Source organism: Oryzias latipes, chromosome 3, assembly GCF_053564925.1.
Source record: "Oryzias latipes strain Hd-rR chromosome 3, Olatipes_Hd-rR_3.1".
In the NCBI taxonomy this organism is placed as follows: Eukaryota; Metazoa; Chordata; class Actinopteri; order Beloniformes; family Adrianichthyidae; genus Oryzias; species Oryzias latipes.
Genome location: NC_136239.1, coordinates 6321886 through 6342487, shown reverse-complemented (window position 1 = coordinate 6342487; position 20602 = coordinate 6321886). Strand labels below are relative to the sequence as shown.

The 20602-nt window shown below is 44.4% G+C and overlaps 1 protein-coding gene across 1 annotated transcript; it reads left to right on the top strand.

The window, feature by feature from the left end:
- Positions 1-13459: 13459 nt before the first annotated feature.
- fgf3 (fibroblast growth factor 3) lies at positions 13460-18887 on the top strand. The gene is made up of 3 exons (XM_004066825.5): positions 13460-16952; positions 17486-17589; positions 17727-18887. Exons 1-3 carry the CDS (start codon positions 16709-16711, stop codon positions 18114-18116), a joined length of 738 nt encoding a protein of 245 aa, XP_004066873.1. The 5' UTR covers positions 13460-16708; the 3' UTR covers positions 18117-18887.
- The last annotated feature ends 1715 nt before the right edge of the window (positions 18888-20602 follow it).

Genomic DNA, 20602 nt, shown 5'->3' with positions numbered 1-20602 from the left:
TTTAGTGCCTCACCTCACTGCTTTTCATTTTAATCGTGCTGATTGTTTCATTTATAGTTTTCCTGTGCAAGATTTAGAAAGGTAACAAGCAGCTGCAAATAAACAACTTTTCTTTGTTGACATCTGAGAAACCTCAAAGGACAAAGATCTGTCAAAATGAGCCGTTTAAAGTCCCCCAAAGCCTTTTGGTTTATTAAACAGCTTTGAGTTTCAAACAATCGCATTTGTTTTACACCAAGGCAGCACTATAGTCTGAAAGACAAACATAGGATGCAGATCTACGTAGCTTTCAAAACTGTTGAGCTCTGACTACATTCAGAGAGAGGCCAAGTGAACAACATGAACTTCCATGGTTAATCCTGTCACAACTCCTGGCAATGACGTGTCTAAGCTCACTCACTGACAAAGTAGGTGGAGTCAGAAGTGTCCATCCCTTTAGTGAAAGCTCCAAAACGGTCCGAAGCCTGAACCATCAGTAAAAATAATAAGATTGTTTGGTTTCCACTTATTTGCAGAAAAATGTGATGTTCAAGTAGTGAAAATGTGAGAATATATCAGCTTGACTTCAAGTTGCCTACCCAAAAAACGTCACAGGTAAAACAAAGCTTGTTATGATTAGTGCAGGGCAGCAGAATTGACTCCTCCTCCTGTGCTCTCACCTGGTTCCACTGCCTACATTTTCCAATTAGCATTTAAGGAGTGGTCTGTTGGTTTTTCTATGTTGCAGTGTCCTGTGTAGTCCTGACGCCTCGTTGATGTTTTTGAGTCCTTTTGACCCACGCTTGCAGTGAGATTTTTGTTATTAAACATTTCAGTTCTCCAGTCATTTGGATTCGTGTCCAAGCTGTAACATTACATGTCCGGTGGATGTCTTTCTTCAGGGCCTCTCCAGCGCACTCAAGGACGAGCTGGCGGCGAGGGAAATCAGTTAAAGAAATGGCCGTACTGGTTTCCCAACATGTGTTTCGGCTGCATGGTCTTCATCAGAGCATAGTGTCTGATCGAGGGCCTCAGTTTTTTGTAGCCTCATTCTGGAAGGAGTTCTGCATGCTGTTAGGGAATCAAGATCAGTCTGAGCTCCAGTTTCCATCCTCAAACCAATGGCCAGGTGGAGAGGTTCAACCAAGATCTGGAGACCACCCTACGGGCTATCTGTACAAATAACCCCAGTACCTGCTCATCTCAACTACCCTGGGCAGAATACTGCCACAATTAACTAATCAACTCCACTGTTTTTTCACCCTTTCAGGCAGCATACGGTTACCAACCACCCCTTTTCCCGCACCAAGAGCAGTCAGCCACAGTTTCTGGTTCTGCAGCATTAATGAGGCACTGCTGGCGAAGCTGGTAGGGTTTTCGACTCTGGTAGCTAAGAAACCATGAGAAGTTTACCACAGTTGCCAACTGCCAAAGGACTCCCGCTCCTGAGTACAAGGTGGGAGATAGAGTATTGCTCTCCTCCACAGATGTGCCGCTGAAAAAGGGTGTGATAAAGTTGATTGGACCGTGTTCGATTGTCATATCATCAACCCTGTGACAGTCAAGCCTGATCTTCCCCTCAACCTCCGAGTCCACCCAGTGTTCCATGTGAGCAAGCTGAAGTCTGCGAAAGACTCTCCCCTTCAACCAGCTCCTGGATCCACTCCTGCACCTCGTTTTCGTGGACGGTTTTGTCCGGCCTACAATTTTCATAAGCTCCTTGCCTCCAGGAGGGTTGGGTGGGGCATTGTTGCAGACTGGGAGGGTTACGGTTCTGCAGTGGGTGCCAGAGTGCCATGTCCTCGACCAGGATCTGATCACCCCTTTCCTTTAAGATCACCAGGACCAGCCTAGTTGTCCGTCTGGGAGCCGGACTTGAAAGGGGTTATGTCATGATTAGTGCAGGGTAGCAGTATTGCCTCCTCCTCCTCATGCGCTCGCCCCTGGTTCCAAAGATGCTTACATTTTCCAATTAGCATTTCCGGTATTTAAGGAGAGGTCTGTTGTTGTTTTTTTTGTCACAGTGTCCTGTTTAGACCTGACACCTTGTTGATGTTTTTGAGTCCTTTTGACCCATGCTTGTGGTGAGATTTTATTAATCATTTCGGTTCTGCTACAATTTGGATTTGAGTCCTACCTGCTCCAGGGTTCCTTCTTGTCTTAAACTGGAACAAAGCTGAGATAACGGTGAGGGACACGTACCATTTACTCAGTCCCCCAGCAGTCCTGGACTGCAGGGACCACATTGTTTCTTACTGAACGTTTAACCCTTGTGCTATAGGCACTTTAACTTTGGGAGTTGGGTCATCTAGACCCACTAGAAAGTGCGCTGAACCTTTTTTTTTCTATGATTTGTGATCTTCACTGGTGTCCATAGATTACATGAAATCTTTCCACCTTTATCCACCTTTGTCATGGTAGGGAGAACACGTCAATGTAAGGGTGGGGTCATCTAAGATAGCACAAGGGTCAAGCAAAAATGTCGCCCCCGCCACATGGTTGTGAACTCACCAAAATTCACAAATAGCTAATACTCTGTGAAAATAAATTTTGAGCTTAGTGACGACCCCTACCCCAAAAAACAAGATGACATCACAGCAGGAGAATCCGTCAAAAAAATAAATGGGGCCAAAATCTCCTCAAAGTATTTTTTTTAAATCCACTAACAAAACCAAAACACATGTGTCATTGATATCCAAAGGAACCTTTGAAATCATTATGGACTACTATTATGCTACAGGACCTATGGCTCTGTGGCCATTTCATGGCAAAATATGAAAATTGTTGACAATTTTTCACAACACAGGTAAAAACTTTTTCTCGAGTGATCTTCATGCCGCCAGCTTATGTCTACAACCACAACCGAAGTTTTGTTGACGTTTGACCTCGGAAAAAGGCTGCCATCTTAAAATTTCCACAAAAACAGTCACCTTTAGTACCCTCTTCAAATTTAAACTCCTAATGATTTCGATTTAACACAGCTTAACTCCTCTAGCATCACTGAGAAACTACTTGGGAAAAAAAATCTTGTTTTTAAGGTTGTAGACTTTGAATTGCATTAGCATGGCGAGCTCGCATACGTGCCATTTCCCTGTTGCTCCCACAATTTTTACTGGAAAACTGAAAAGTTAATGCATGAATCCTTAGCTCAAGCTGAATAAAAGATAATGACATGATATGACCACATTAAAAGTATGGAAATCTATAGACCAAAAGAAAAAGCCTCTGTTGCAAGATAACCCAATGTTTTCTATTCCCAATTCTTCTAAATATTACGTAGACCTATTCATCAACCCCATTCGACTAAAAAATAAAATGGGTGCTATGGAGATAAATCCACTAGAAAAGCTGCAATTTGGGGAAAAAAAGTCTTGTTGTCTCTGAAAGAATTTGTCACAAGCAACTCTGACCAGAGTGGCATGGGCAGAGGGGGGAGGGGCATGAAGCTCCCGCTCAGTAAAATAAGGGTGGTCAGAGGGGGACCGCGGGGGCAGGGGTGGGTAGCGCCTGCAGGCCGCACAACGCAGCTTGCAGCTTTAATTTGAGCTACTTCTAGTGGGCAATGTCAAAAAATGTCAACTGGAATCTGTAAATGGGCTTTGCTTCTAGTTTTTCCGGCAATTTTTGGTGATGATTTTCATTTGTTAATCCACTAAGGGACTAAAACATAGTGTTCCATTTTCACGAAATGTTTTTTTCCCATACCATAACAAACAGGTGCACAAAGGTGCTTCATTCTGTAGCTATGAACTCTGTGAACTTTTGTCCACGCCCCTAGGACATCTGAACACAAACAGCTGGCCGATGAGTTGGGAGGACAGATGTTTACAGAAATCAAAGCACATGGCCATGTCATCATCTGCCGCCGATATTCAAACTATCTACACAGACTGGAATAAAACATCACTGCAAGATACATTCACAGGTTATTCAGAACAGTACCACTCAGATTGACTTCCTTTTCTGGAACATGGTTTGCATGTAAACACGGAACACGCCTGCAGCACAGAGGGATTCGGCTCAGAACTGGTAAAGAGTTGCAGCTTTTTTATTGGATCTTCTGATGTTAGTGTTGTGCTGAAACCCATGATGGTGTAACGGTAGTGTGCTGTGACTGCAGTGAAACAAACACAGCTCAAAAACCAATAATCACAAGTCCAATTGACAGGTCAGACCTGTGCTGTACTCATTAGGTGTTGTTTTACGGCCTCTAAACCAGAACAAAACTAATACAGTCTCCCCGTAACAGTTGCTCCTTTTTGTATTGTTCAGATTCCAAAACCATCTTCTATGCAGCTTTAAGTTCTTTTTGAAGCTCTTTTACAAACCATTGAAAAATGTGGGGATAAAATAGAAGTAAAGGAGAAAGAAAAAAGCAGAATAAAAAAGTTTCAGATTTGTTTGCTTTGTGCTAGAACTGTACTAGACTTCCTTCTGAAGTCCCTGACAAGCAGGTGAGATCAAAGTCAAGGGGACAAAAGAGTTTCAGCAGCGATTTGTCAGGAGATGGGAGGCAGCGCCTGGACCGGGCCCTCTGATCACCGCCTCACCAAAGAACTCTGCCCATGAGAAAAAGTACAGCAGAAAGGGTTCAAAGGTCATTTTGATTTGCTCTGGATTACTGGTAACTCCTTTTCTCTTCCATTTAGGGTGAAGAGTGGGCAGGAGGGGGGCAAAAAAAGACCTGGCTAATAACCCTTGTATTATTGCAGAAAAGAAACCCTTTTGTGCCAAGAGGGGTTTTGGGAGGTGGAGGTGGGGGCAGAGTTTTAGGGAGGTCAATTAAAAAAGGAGCCTTGAAATCCTGGCTTTCACTGGTGGTTGGAGGAGAGAAAAGGGAAAAGTTAAAATGTATGCATTTGGGTTCAGTGTTTAACTGCTTTGTGTGCCTGTGCTTCTTTTCTTCTGTCGAGTGTGTGAAAGCAACAAGAATGTCTGGAAATATTTCAGGTGAGAAAATAATGGTGATGTGAAAGCGCCGCTCGCTGTTTTGTTGCCTCTAAAAACGCACGTGCTCATGGGTAGCTGCACTGAGAGGTGGTCAGGAAGTGAGCGTGCGGCACAACATCAAGTCCTTGGGCATAAAGAGAACCAATGAGTTAACGTGTATTGGAGCTCCAAAACTCAGCATCTGTCTGTGGCAAACATTTCCAAGCGGCTGTGGAGTCTGGAAGCATCAAGCAGCAGCTCCACGTACCTGGAGGAGAAGACGGTCGGACTATTTTTGATTGGCCTCTCTAAGATTCCTGTGTTCAGATATGAAGAAATACATATATGTGTCTACAATTGTCACAAAACAGTAGGGGTGTTAGAAAAAATCGTTTAGGCGATAGTTCATTTGGAGATACTTGAATCGATTCAAAATGCTGTCAGGACGATCTAATTAATTATTTCTTAGCGTCCTTCAGTGTCTGACTCTTGTTCCACTTCACCTTCCGACCTCTAGTTGGCAGCAGAGCACACGGAGCCTCTTTGAGCAGCTCTACACGCACAAAACGACTACAAGATCTCAGTTGTTGTTATGAGACATGATCTGTTTAGTTTTTACTTGGGATGAATGTTTCCGATTGTTTCTGAACTGAAACTCTGAGCCATGTTGCTGCCAGCAACATAAAAAAAGCCGATTGCGGTGCTTTTTAGCCGCTCAGATAAAAACGTGTGAAGCACTGCAGCTGCACAGCGGCTAATGGACTTAGCATCGGCTAAAAATCTATCGGCAAAGTGGGCCAAAGTTCTGCAGAACCTCCCAGCAATAGAATCTTGTACAGCGACCTGATGGATCAGAGTGATGTGTACAACGCTCTAAAAAAAAGGGCAACTTCATGGCTACGACCGTTAACAGTTTACTTCCGCATGTAAGAAATCGGAGCTGCAGATGCAGTGCAGACGATCATTTAAATAAAGCATCTTAGCCACATCAAAGCAACTTTCCTTCATCCTGTCATGCTGCGGAATCATCACACTTTATGTTTATCTGGAAAGAATTAGTGTCTTGTTTTTTCCCTTTATTTTTGAAGCACAGCTCAGGCTCCTGAACTGTTTAACCCTTGTGCTATCTTAGATGACCCCCCCCCCCCCCCCCCCTTACATTGACGTGTTCTCCCTACCGTGACAAAGGTGGATAAAGATGGAAAGATTTCATGTAATCCATGGACACCAGTGAAGATCACAAATCATTGAAGAAAAAAGGTTCAGAGCACTGTCTAGTGGGTCTACATGACCCAACTCCCAATGTTAAAGTGCCTAGGATAGCACAAGGGGTACAAGTACTGGAGAATCTACAATAATGTTGAAAATAAACAACATTTATTTATTTATTTCCTCAATCATACTTTTATAACCTTATATATTAAGGCACATTTATTTTGTTTTTCTTTCTTACACTGAAATATATTTTGTTGTCAAAATACTTGTCGGCTGTTCCCTTTATTTATTTTTAGTTACCAAAATAAAAGCACAATGAAATTTCTTGGGTAAAAGCAACTTATGTGTATGCTTAACATTGTGATCATTAAATAAACTGATTTTTACAATTTTATTATAATGACGTATTGATATACAGGTAGAGTTTTTTTCTAAGTCATATTTTCTTAAAAAGAAAGAAAATGTGTTCTGGTACAATATCGGGTACGTAACATCGTGGGGCGCATATCAGACTCTTGCCAATGCACACCCCTACAAAACAGGCAGATGGCTGGTTCCAATTGCAGCATCTTTATTAGAACAGCTAAAGTCCACAAAACTAAGTGGACAGGCAGGAGTCAATGGTGAGCATGGGAGCATCAGAGAAGAAACCGCAGATTCGGTACAGGCGGCAGGCAAATGGAGTCAGAGACAAAACTGGGTCAGGAAATCAGAAAATCAGGTCCAGATATGACGCTCGGAAAAGTAGGCAGAGTGGCACAAACAACAATTCGCACTGAGTGAGGCTCTTTACAGTACTTAAGTGTCTTGTAATTGATTGATTAAAGGGTGTTTCAGGTGTTTGGCGACGCCAAACAGTCGCATTCTAGATCATGATTGGTTAGGAAGTCAAATGGTCGGGTACATGCTGATGTTTCGGCATGGTAAATCAAAACAATAGGAAGTACCAGAGATGGTGAATCTGGCAACAAGGTAACTTTATTAGACAGGACATACTGACACTGTTTCAACCCTTGTGCTATCCTAGGCACTTTAACATTGGGAGTTGGGTCATTTAGACCCACTAGACAGTGCGCTGAACCTTTTTTCTTCAATGATTTGTGATCTTCACTGGTGTCCATGGATTACATGAAATCTTTCCACCTTAATCCACCATTGTTATTGTAGGGAGAACACGTTAATGCAAGGGTGGGGTCATCTAAGATGGTACAAGGGTTAATTTAACTGGAACTAAAAAAGTTTACGTCAAATTCACATTGTGTCCCTTAACAAAGACATTATTGACGACTGTCTCAAACTGTTCAAATCTAAAGAAGCCTCCAAACCTTTTCCTTTCAAAAACCACAGAGCCCCAAAATTGCTGCAGGGTGTTGTCTGGTCAAGAAGCTACACCATAAATACAAGTACAACGCAGTTTTAAAGCCCAGTTGTTTGCTTTAATGTTAATATTATTGATTTCTTTTTATTCTTTTTTGCTGTATTTTGTGTAATAATTCTGGGGCGGGGACTTTGGACCCAATGCTTGGGGGGGAGCTGGGGGACGGTTGTTTTAATCAATTGGGAGTCAAAAAGCTGTCATACTTTCTTACATGAAAACTTTTTGAGGGGGGTGGGGGGTGTCAGTCTGCGATGCACCTCGGGGGTACGGCTACCTGGCAGTGGTCTCCCCTCCTTTTGGTTCCAGCGCTGCCTTTGACTCCTCTACTCTCGGTTTTTACTGCACCATAGACATGTAGGACCCTTGGTGGGAGGCTGGGCGGACATCCCTGTAAGCAAATAGAAGATGTCCTCTCAGTTCCCTACCTTCCAATTTTACATATACCGTACCCCACCACACTATACACTCAAACACACACACTCACATGTTACACAAGGAAGGTGGGGTCACTGATCTTCTGGCCGCTACCCTAACCCTGCAGGGAGGAACTGGAGCCTCAGGAGCAGTTGTTCTTGTCGGGGGTTAGGGTGGGGGGATGCTCAGAAATCCCAGGTGGTGGTGGGCTGCTCGTCTGGGGCTGGGTGGGGCCATGGGGTACCCCAGTGGCAGAATCCCTTGATCTGCTGTCCTGTGCAGGTGTCAGAGGGCCCTGGCTTCCACTGCTGCTGCACCGGGGGTCTTGGTGTGGGGGTGATCAGGGCACTCCCCCTCTTTTTACATTCCATCATTCACCTCAGCAGAACACAAACACTCACCTGAGCACAGGTGTCAGCTCATCTTTGCACTAATAGGATGTGTGATAGAATGAAATGCTTTTCATGTGTGTCTTTGTATGCATTAGTATCAGTGACGTGCAGTCAGGAGAGGTAGGTGAGGCTGTGCCTCACCTGTCATTATGGGAAGAAAAGAGAAAAAAAAATTCAGTTATTGTATTTAATCAGTAATTTGTGCGTTGCAGTCATTTTCCATTTAAATGTACCATTTTTGGGTGTTTTTTCTTTTCAAAATCGCTGAATTTCCGCATTTGCCGTTCAGATACTAAGTGACCTGCGATGAGGCACCAGCCCGCTGAGCCTCACCTTGGATTGCGCAATACCTATGCAGTCAGACGGTACTGCTGTCTCTCTGTATGTCGGTTCAATCACTTGTACTATATGAGCTGAGTTTGTAGCAGTGTTTGTTTTTATAAATAACTGTATGTGTGGGACGTGTTTCTTGTGCTGAGCGCTAAACGCCGGCGAAAAAGCCGCAGGGTGAGGCCAGACATTCTCGTGCCTCATGTTAGGGGGCGCCGGTGAGCCCTGAGATTATGACGCTAAAAAACAATAGAATAAGTGATAGCAAGCGGCCAGTCATTTTCTTCAGAAGGAGCGGCGTATGGACTTTATTTACAAGTAAACGTAAGACGATAATAAGGCTTGTGCTTTTTTCTATGCTGCAGTTTGCATATGAAAAAAAACATGTTGAAATGATATTTTAAACAAAACACGTTAACTGTTGTCAATCAAATGGTGAATAAGTTACTCAGTATGCTTCATATGTTTGTAAATCTGACTGATGACATCAGTGCCTCACCAGCCATTAACCTCACCGCACGTCACTGATTAGTATGTGCGTGTTAGCTGTACTTGCATTGTGTATGTGTTGACAATTTTTGTGTATTATTTGAGTGTGTATGTGGACAGGCCCCGCACTTTTGACTAACATCTACACCTGACAGTAATGATGATAAACCTCCAGCATGTTGTTGCTTTGTGCCCCCCCCCCCTCCACACACACACATATCTTTAATCATCCTCCAACTTCCTTAACCCCCTTTGTTCTCTCCTTTCTTTTGTACCCTTATATCTCTAACATCCCTCTCTCTCCTTCTCTCTTCTCTTTTCCATCTGGTCCAACAAGAAATGTAAACAAACACAATCAATAGAAATAAAGTTGGGTTTTTCAAATCCAAAAGGCGTATAAATACAAACCTTATGTGTTAGAAGATCTACAACCCCTGTTGTAACAGTAAAATCTGTCCAACACAAGAGGCCTTCAGCTCTGATCGGTGTGCTCTGCTTCTGGACAGGACAAGTGAAAAAGAAACAAATGAATAAAAAAAAAAAAAACTACAACCCCACAGCACCAGTACGGGTCAACCCCAGCATGTGACTTAAGGGCCGTACACACCGGGACGAATATTCGCCAGGCGTTATTCACCAGCGTTTTTCGCGACGTTTTTTGTGTTCACACCCAGGCGATTTTCGCTGACGATGAGCCGAGCGAACATGCAATTTCATTCCCTGACATTAGATGGCGCTTAATGTAAAACAGAAATACTCCTGTACACAAGGTGGCGCTGCGCAACTTTACGCTTCTTAAAGTCGCTTTTCACTCAGAAGAAGAGAGCAAGTATTTACGCGCTTGTCAGAATAATACAAAGAAAACATGAATGTTTCAAGCACCAGAAGCTCCAACTGGTGCTTGGTTCGGGGATATTTTAGAATGTCCGTCATTATTGCTTCGCGGCTGTGTAGATGCAACTCGGCATCTATCTTCTTCGCTGGTATGTGTGCTCAGCAAGGCAGTTTTGTGTTTGAGCGCCCCCAAGTTGTGTTTTACTGTAACTTCAGAAGCTCCAGACACGTGTGCAAAAGCGCCATTCTCATTGGTCGAATAGATTTCGACGCGAGGCGTCAAAAAAAAAAAACGAACCCGAGGCGTTTTTTTTTTGACGCTTTGACGCGTGGCGTTTTTTCGCGTCGGTGTGCACACTCTCATTGGTGCCCTTTGTTTAGTCACGAGGCGTTAAACGTCGGCGAAAATCGCGCGCGAAATTCGTCACGGTGTGAACGGGCCTTTAGGCTTTAAAAGCTTACTGTTTACTAGTCGGGGTCATCAAAAGAATCTATAATTAAGAATGAATTCCAATCTTATTCTGTAGATCCATCGATTTCTGATCAGGATTCACACCAGTGGTTGAACATCAGGGCAAATATGGTGTGCTAATGTCACGGATCCATCTACATCTGAGGATTACTCTTTCAGGACAGTATTTTCTCCATAGGGATGCCCAAACAAACAAAACAAGAAACCAAATATATCATTCAGAACCGGGGAAATGCTATATCTGATCACCAATTTGACAAGCAGTTATACTTACAGATACAGATACAAAGATGATTTACAGAGCAATTGCAAGTTCTTGATTGTAAGTTATTTTGTGGTGAGTTTTATGTACTGCAGAGCAGGGACCTGCTGAAAATCAGTTTTTAAACTGGGTCGAACCAAGTTGTGTTTTAAAATGTTCCTGTTTAATAAATCAAATCAAATCAAACCATCTGGATGTCAAACTGTTTCCAGTTGGACAAAATGTTAACTTTTTGTTGATTTTTAAATGATCAAGACAAGACCACATGGGAAAAACTGCAAAGGTGAAAATGAGGAGACACCCCGAACACCACCATGCCGCATTCTTTCAAAAAGATTTTTTTTAAAGTAATTTCATTTAAGAATTCTGTTTGGTTTAAAAAACGACATAAATGCTTGTGCCGTCGATCTCATACAGAAGAACAACCCATCACACCACAACAGTTACCAAACCAGCATCAAGCAAACCAGAGCTGTCCAGCCTTGGTTCTCAGTATTCACCGCCCTGCTTGGACTCCACCTGTCCCTGCACCGCCTGCTGCTCATCGCCTGGATCAGGCGTGCTCGTGTGTCCCAATGTTCAGACCTCTAAGTCAAGGACGGCTTGCATTATAAGCAGGTAGGCCCCCAAAACCAGGAGTTTTCTGAAGTAGACCCTAGCCTCAAAGTTCCTTTGCTCAAAATGTTCTTTTGTCTTTTTTTTTAGACCGTGTCGTTAAGAATTGTATACCTAATGTACTAATGTCCTACTAAAACATTTGTTTTGTTCAAAGGCAGTAAACTGCATTTGTTAGCATTGACTAGGGAAAAAAACAAAGTCATGAGGTGGCTGACTTTAAAACTTAAGGTAATGACGACAATGGGTCTCATTAACTGATGGATTTTTTTAAGGACTTTCTTCAGTCAGGCAATTTGGCAAAAAAGTGATGCTATAACTTTGAAAGCCTTGAAAACGTAGTAACTGTCTTTGTGTTTTTCTCCTGGGACTTCTGTGATATCTTCCGCTCGACTACGATGTCGCAAAAATGGAGGGCACGGATCAGAACCAGAACCAGAACCAGAGAGCTTCCATCCTCCAGGGAGGGATTTCGTTTTTATGATGCAGATGCTCCAAGGCTAAAAGTTTATTTAACTTAAATGAGAACTAAAATTAAAATGTCTACATTTCACATGCCAGGTCTGAGTAATAACACATTTCAGTTCAGGAAATGTAAAAATACTGTAGCTTGGCCTTTATTTTAGTGAAGTTTCCATTTGGTCGAGATTGGCCATAGGAGGAGGAAGTTGCTGAGTTGGAAGGCCGCAGGTGACTTCCTGTGGCGCTCGGTGGTCGATTCTGGTGGAATGAGTCTTCAACTGGCACAGCTCCTGGTCCTCAACAGATTTTTGACAAGAGGGTGAAAGACTGTTTCTAACAGTCCTCCAGCTTTGCCAGCATTCTTGTGTCTAACTGCTGTTGAAATGTTCATTTCCATGATCAAGTGAGGAAGTTTGTGGTTTTTCTGATGCTCCGTCTACTGACCCACCAGTGGAACTGCTGACAGGATTTACTTGACGTTTGTCAAGACTCTTCGTCAACTTTAAAAAAGGCAAATCATTTTCGTAGCTTTTGATGCTCCATTGAAAACTATGACTGCAAGAAAGAATTCACCTCTGTTGTTATATTGTTATATTGTCTCTTGTTGACGTGACCATCAACGCCTTAAAATGTCCTGGTTAGTGCTTTGGCTTCACTAATTATTTCTTTGCTGAGTTAAAAAACCTTTTTGAAAGAAATGCCATCTTTGTATTTACTTGTTATCCATTACAAATGGGTTATAGTCACACCTAGGGTTGTGCCGATGGACGATATCATCGTCCATCGTGATGGGTGACTGACATCCCGATGGAGAGACCACCATCGTGATGCCACGCCCCCGCCACGTTGCGCGTCGACACCATAAGCCGCGGTTACATGTACAAAATATCCTGATGGGATCAATGGTCGAATTAGAATCCAACCGTGTAGATGGCCCAGAAAAATGTTTTCAGAATATAAAAACGTTCACTAAGGTCACACTTTCGGTCGGAATAAATCATTCGCACATGCGCAGTTTGAAAACCGGAAGGGGATACAACTTCCGCCGAGCGGCTTTTTTTCCAAACTTTATTGAAGATAACAATTCAATACAAAACGATAACAGCGCCGAGCGGCTATATGCATTGACATGTCAGCTCGGTAAAATACGAGATGATCTTCTAAACGTGCTTTTAATAATTTTACGGTTATTATGAAACACCTGTTCGCTCATCATTTGAATTTTAATCCGTGTGGAGTGGTCAGTGCTTTTTCTGAACGAAGCCAGGATTAGCAGTATGCTAACACGGGCTAACAACATTAGCTTTGGGTGGTGCTGCTTGCTGGCTGCACGTAAACATGTGGGAATAACATCAGCCTTTATTTAGTCGGGACACGACTGAAAACACAAATCCACGTGATTGTTTGAATGTTTTCTAAGGACTGAGCGACATTTCTGCTTTGAAGCTCAAACCGCTGTGTGTGCAGACGGTCCGAGCTGTGCTCAGACACACGTTTAGACCCGGTTCTGAGTTCGGTTGCTTGTACCCCTAGAGCTGCGGGACGGATCGCAGTCTTAAATCTCCCACACATACCGCTCATGTACCCCCCCCCCCCCCTTCCCATCAAACACAAAGCTTTAAGTCCGCGTGGACCGGTCCGCCGGTCCACTTCACTTCGGGAGCGACTACACTTCTTTTCTATCTTGTTTGTTACTTTTTTGTTAAAGTCACTTCCCTCAGTTTATACTGGATCATCGCGGATTAACCATTAGTTGGGAAATAAAATGAAAAAAGCAAAATAACGAATAGCAGTAATATAAGAACGAAAAATGTAAAAATACCCCCCCCCCCCCCCCGACGATGTCATCGTCCATCCCGATGGTTGACAGCAAACATCGTCAACGGCCAAATTAGGGGACATCGCCCAACCCTAGTCACACCCCACACTTGACTTCTTCAGAACTTTTAACAAAATGAAACATTGATTGTGACTCAGAGAAAGCAGAATGGATCAGCTCCTTCCTTCCTCTGACCCGCATGTCAGACAGCAAAGCCTTGACCCCACACTGATATGGGCCCAAGCTGTTGTTCAGCGCAAGAGATTATAATACAATAGAGTTCTTAGCATTAGTTCATCTTTTTGGCTAAAAATCAAAGTGCCTTTTCCTTTATAAGGTTTATGATGTTAATATCCCTACCTCTGAATTGATCGGTTTGTTGAACTGCTGTGAATCTCCTCGTCAGTTCACGGACGGCGGCCCTGCTTTGTTTCTGATCGGGACGTGTTTTGCTCCCTTTGGGTTTCAGGCTTCAGGTCTCTTCAGTTTGGCCTGCAGTGCTCAGGTCTGTCTTTCTCATAATTATTTCCTGCCGGCTCCCTTTAGATCTCCCTCTGGTGTGTCTCAACATTTCAGCCTCACTGGAGACACTATATAACTTAGTCACAGAGTGTTTTTGCTCATCAGAAAATCAAAACATACCTTCAATGTTGCCTGGATTCAAGATGAGACTATTACCCCCAATTTTGCACTTAAATTGGTTCTATTCTTGCAACAGAAACCCAAACACGTCTTGGTGCAAAGAGGAAGATGTGTAGGTTTGTATGTGCTTCTCAAATCGAGAGCCCCTGCTCTGCTTATTGCTGAGATGCTTTGTGGGCGGCGTGGAGGGGAGCATAATTAAAATAGTTTCTGAGGGAACAAGCACACCACATCTAACGTTCCACCCTCTCCCAAACGTTAACCACATCAGGAGCATCTCACTGAGAAACGGCCACCAGGACAAGCTCTTCTGCACATGACCTGCCCCGTGTTTTGGTATGTTGTCTGACTTGTGAGGGGGTTTGCAGGCATTATGCACACTCGTAATTAAAAGGGCCGCCTTTTTTCTGATCATCAGTATAAATAAAGTGACAGAGACAGCCTGCGAGGTGATGTATGGGAGGGGAAAACAAATTAACCGTCTACTCTCTGGGGGATTCTCAGCAGAGGCCTTATGTGGAGTAGCGCCAAAGGGCAGAGAGATTTGTAGATGATGGTGCTAATTACCAGAATGCAAGTCATAATGTGACCAAGATGGAAGCAATTTAGGCAGTAGTCATTTAGCCTGCTGCTCTTCCGCCCACCGGCTGCTGCCTAGCCAGAGTTGAGGCATTAGCATGGGAAAAGTCTGGGACAATCCACGGGTGAGGGATGAAAAAGTAAGATAGACGGATGTATAGACATGTATAACACAGAAGCTCTCCTTGTAACTGGCAAGCAAAGCTGACTTTCTGAAGACAGAAAAATGGGTTTTCTTCACTGTGAGATGTCACCTCTTTGCCTCCGGAGGTTTTCTGCATCACATCATTCCTGCTTGTTGAAAACTTTTAAACTCTGGAAAATGAAGATGTCTGCAAAGTTTCTGCAAACTTTTCTTGGCTTTTGTCACGTTGCATGTGTTGACCCCCCCCCCCCCTTCCTGGTCACACAGCCTCACTTGGTTTCATTTGCCCGCCGTCCACAGCTGTCTTGATTTAAGTAATCATGCTCAGTGAGTTTAAGTGTCTGGTTTCCAGGTCGGTCTTGTCAGGTCATCGGCTTTTGTCACCCTTTTTCTTCCTGCCTTTGTTTCGTGTTTTTGTTACACTTTGAGTTTATTTATTAAAGTCTGAAGTTCCTGCCATCAGACCCGGTCTCCTGCCGTTTGGGTCCGTCACCACCAGCTCCTGAATGAGAACGCGAGGAACTGCAGATCCTCTGGAAATGGAACAACGGTCATGAATCAGACTTGGTCCACACTGTTTACCATTCATTTTCTGAAATGCAACTTTTTCATATTTGTGTGTGTGTGTGTGGGGGGGGGGGGGGGTTTGTTTGTTTTACTGGCTTTGGTTGCAAACATTTGAACCAGCACATTAACAGGAAGGTTATTAAAAAAATAGCCGTTTTCTCGACATGAATTTGCTGGTCCCCTAGAGCCTTATGGGCTATAAATACTTCAGGCTTTGCTGTAAAACATCAAGTTCTTTGTACTAAAATGACTAAAGTAAATAATGACATCATCGAAAGTCAAGTAGATTTGGCAGTGGGTCAGATGAGTGTGTAGGAATTCTGCTGAGTTGGGTTGTTGTCTGGGCTGTTTTTTGGGTGCACCATCACCTCACAGCAAGAAGATTCCTGGTTCAGATGAGTGTTGTTTGCACTGTTCTCTGGCCCTTGCTCCTCAATCCAAACACTGCTTCCGTTGGTTGATTAGCTGCTGTGGACGGGCTTTCTTGCCTTTGCCTGGAGGTGGCTGGGACGGCTGCATCTCTCAATAACGGACATAAAATGTATCATCAAAGCCTTGAGCAGCCTTGGCCAATGACAGCATGTCAGTAGAAAGCTGAGGTGACGCGAAGGTTGGAGGAGAAGCGTCCAGTGTGGGAGAATGGAGAATGGAGGGATGGACAGCATGTTTTTCTGAGGAAGGTTCCAGCAACAGTCTTCCTCACCTGCTGTGGTGGCGGGCCAGGCTCGGGCGCCTGTATAATTTGGTTGGTCTAATTGCTCTTTTCGGATATTCAGAAGAGGAGTTCAGAGCAGGAGAGAGAGGGAGCAGTTCCGCGCTAAGCCACTATGTAATTTTATCCATGCCCTGTCTCTCACTTCACACAGGGCTGATACCTTTTTCCTCCCCCTTTCCTTTGTATCAATTGGTCGAAGTTCAGCCTATTGTCGCCACAAGGTTCTTTTATATATGCGCTCGGTGTGAGCAGAGGCTCTCAGTCCGCTCCACAGGAGGGCTTCCAGTTCCAGAAGCTCCAGAGGACGCTCGCAGCTCCACAGCGGCGCTGCTGTCACTGTTGCCCCGTGGGGCTCGGATGCGCGCGGGGCTGCTGGGTTCTCCAGCATTCACACTTTGGATGGGACTCGGAGGACTGGGGAGAAGTTCTCCGTTTTTTCCCCGCAGCCGAACCTCGCCGGCCATGCCACAATGCTGGTGATTCCTCTGCTGCTGTTGCTGAGCCTCCTGGACCCCGTCTGTCCCAGGGCGCGCTGCCCAGCGGGCCAGACCTGCGACCCCCGGCAGCGAAGGGATGCCGGGGGTCGCGGAGGCGTGTATGAGCACCTCGGAGGAGCGCCGAGGCGCAGGAAGCTCTACTGCGCCACCAAATACCACCTTCAGATCCACCCCAGCGGGAAGATAGACGGGACCCTGGAGGAGCACAACCCGCTGAGTGAGTAGGCCTGCGCGTTTGGACCGAAGGTCCGCGCGCGCGCGCGTGGATCCGGGAGCATTTTTTATTTTTTAAAACTAATATTGGCCTCACATTTTTTATTTTTTATCCAAAGTTTAAAAATCTATTATTGTGATTGATTTTCAACTTTAATCCACTCGTTTGTTTGTCTTCTGATGCGTGAACTGAATATTCTTTTGACCTTCGACATTGAATTGTCTCCGCACAGCAGTGATGGAAGTGTGGGTGTCACGCGTGGGCTGCTCTGTCTGTGCGTGTCAGACAGCAGCGCGGTCCTAACGGGCGCGTTCATCTAATCGGCCTCTAATAGAGGCGTTTCACTGCGCTGAACGGGTCAATCAGGCGCTGATAAACCTGCAGAAGATAAAAAAAATACCTTTAATGCCACGCCAAATGATTTTATGCGATGATCCGTGACATCACAAAGTGAGGAGAATGGAGCAGAGACGCCGCGGTGCTGTGGAAAGGGCCTCCGTGCTCCGTGGGTTGCTGACGGTTCGTGTGTCTTGCAGGCATCATGGAAATCACTGCAGTGGAAGTGGGCGTCGTGGCCATTAAAGGTCTTTTCTCTGGCAGATACCTTGCCATGAATGAAAAAGGGAGGCTGTATGCTTCGGTAAGTCACTTCTTCATCTTCTCATCTTCATCTTTTACGCACATCCCACACAAATCTCTCTGTTTGGTTAGGGAGTTTCTTTGTGAAGTTTCCTGGATGGACTAAAATGTCCTTTTTTTTCCTCTTCATGTTCTCAGGAAGTGTTTAACAAGGAGTGTGAATTTGTGGAGCGCATCCTTGAGTTGGGATACAACACCTATGCATCTCGCTACCACTCCACAGAGCTGCCTCAGCCATCAGGAGGGGGCAGCAAACGGCGGGCCAGCACCGAAAAGCTGTGGTATGTTTCCATCAATGGTAAAGGGCGGCCACGGCGAGGCTTTAAAACTCGTAGCACTGACAAAGCCTCTCTCTTCCTGCCTCGCTTGCTGGGCAACAAGGACCATGAGATGGTGAGGAGGCTGAGGGACAGTCGTGCTTCACACCAACACTTGCATCACAGCAGTCATCGTGGCGAGCGGCGCCGGCGCCGGCATCGAGTTAGGAAGGGCCAAGATCAGCAGCCGGAGGACTCGGCAGACTTTTAGAGGACGTTTGACCTCTGGGTCCTCAGCTCCACTCAAACCGGTAATCTGGACACATACTGTAGCTCTGCTGCTGCCATGAAGGATGTGGGATCAGAACTGGGATCGTTCTTTCTGGATTGCTGGAGTTGTTGGTGCACAAAGAAAAACAAAATCTCCAAACGAAGGAAAACTGCGACACCACCAAAGCTTAAGGGGCCCACAAAGGTCATCTTCTGGAGACGCCATCATCACACATTCCATAAAGACCGCTGTTTAACCCTGTTGATGCAACGAAAATGTTACTCATCTCTGGACACATGTACAAAAATACCTTTCCTTTTGATTTCAAAAAGTTTCTTTGATTAAGCAGCCATTTTACCAAACTGAGAAAGGGCCTCATGGAGAGCAGATCTGTTCTCGTCTTCAGGAGCGGCAGCCTCACAGCAAAAAAAAAAAAGGACAAAAAAGGAGATTGATTTTTAGAAACGCTAACAAGCAGGACAGCTCCTGAAGAGGGTTTCTGAGGCAAAGCACCTTGTTTAGTTTTCTGTTTTTAGTCAGATTCACATTACAAAACAGGAACTGCTGTCTGTTTTTGTGACAGTCCTACGTTGTGATAGTCTACTGTCTGTAAACTGAGAGAAATACTTTGTATATTGTACTAATGACATGAATATTTATTTGGTGCCTATCTTGTAAGTTATTGATGATGCATTTTACTAAGGTTGCCCTTTTTTTTAAAGGTTTTTATTCGCTGTCTGGTTCCAACATAAATTGTACTGACCCAACGAAGGAAAGTCTCTTTTATTTACTGACGGTGGTTTTTGACGTGCTGCTCCTCTCTGGACTCCTGCGTTTGTTTACACGGCGGGAAAGCAGCTTTTTTATTTCCATTTCTTTAACTCCAGTCCTGTAGTTTGATTTTATGTGTGGCAAACACTTTTTTCCCTCCACTTCTGTTCATTCAGCTGCAGCTCTTTGAAAGCAGGGAGCCCCTGAGGTGCACAATAGGAGATTTTGTTTCTCAGGAGAAGTGCAAAATCACTCAGACCCAAAGGGCTTCACCTCCTTTCCGAAGTCACATGCACCAAAAACCGTTGTAAACCATCCATCTGGAGCGCTGGGAAAAGCTAACCGTTTCTTTCAGGCCCAGCTCCTAAACGGGAACATTTCGATTTTCGGTTTGCTCGCTCCTCTCCATTGTGTCGATTCTCCGGTTGATGAGAGGCAGGTGTCATCATCAGTCTGTGAGCTCGGCTCATTCCAAACCAGGAGGCGGCGGAGCGCATCTCCTCCCCATCTCCACATGTCAGTTCATGTTAGTTTGCTGGTCAACGTTGCCAAAACTGCACAGATGAGGTTCAGAGCAACTGATGGGAATCATTCAAGCTTTGGCCCTGCCACATTCCCATCCATATAGGCAGCAGCATATAAAGCCTTGTCATTCTATACCTGCAGGCAGGGGAGGCTTTCTGGCTCGGACAAAAGCTCCTCCCAGGGGGTGCCTGGGAAGCGAAGCCGCCAGAGACTTTTAGGCTTTTTTTTTCTTTCTCTTTTTGAAGTTCCGACCAAAAGCTGCAGTTGACAAACAAAACTGGCTTTCCTGAAAGCAGAAACTGTGCCACACAAAGTGTTGCACCTTGTCATGAATGCCAAACTCTAGTGTTACTCAACAGGAATGCTAGGTCTGACCGAGGCTGGGGCTCTTTTGGCCTTTTTTATTTGTCAGCCTTCACCTTTCCACCTGGAAGCATACCATCTATTGGATCAATAAGAAAAAAAAACAATGGCAGTGATCAACTGGCACAATAGGAAGCTTCTAAATAATAAATTATGTATTGATTTTAACCCATCTTCTGGGAAAAAAACAAAACAGGATCTCTTTCAGTTCATGAGCAGAGAACATGAGATTTCTGGGACATGAACATTTCTTTAAAAGAAATATCTAAATTATCAAATACAGTGCTGTTACAATTACACAGAATTATAATTTCATTTCAATTTCACGCTTTATTTCATTTCCATAAAAATAAAAACCAAAGATCTGGCACAGGTTGTTTTTACAAAGGAAATGAATAGTAAAAAATGAAGAAGACTTGTTTTTCTGCCACTTTACATTATTTGAATAAAAAATGTAAAGTAAAAATACAGAGGCGGCTCGTTTGATGGGACTGAAAATCTGGATCCTAAAGTAGGGCTTTGGCTTGGCTGTTCAAACATCAATAGAGTCCAGGGAACTTAAGGAAGGAGGGAGTTTGTTCCACAGTCTGGGTGCCACCGGTTTTAAAAGCTGTGCAGGGTACCATCAGCAGGTTTTTCCCTGAAGACCTCAGCCTTTGGGAGGGGGGTGTAGGGCTGGATTGGGGGGGTTTGTCCATGCAGGGATGTGAAGGTGAGGACCAGGATTTTAAAATGAATTCTAAACGAGATGCTCTTTTGTTTGTGTGAGTCAGAGTTCTGGACCGGCTCAGCTGCTTCCAGTATGGATTATCCTCTCATGTTGTGCA

Excerpts from the sequence above, each read along its gene's own strand:
- fgf3 (XM_004066825.5), top strand. The coding sequence starts at position 16,709 with ATGCTGGTGATTCCTCTGCTGCTGTTGCTGAGCCTCCTGGACCCCGTC. Across the intron at positions 16,953-17,485 it reads GGAGGAGCACAACCCGCTGA|GCATCATGGAAATCACTGCA; the intron begins GTGAGTAGGCCT and ends TGTGTCTTGCAG. Across the intron at positions 17,590-17,726 it reads AAGGGAGGCTGTATGCTTCG|GAAGTGTTTAACAAGGAGTG; the intron begins GTAAGTCACTTC and ends TCATGTTCTCAG.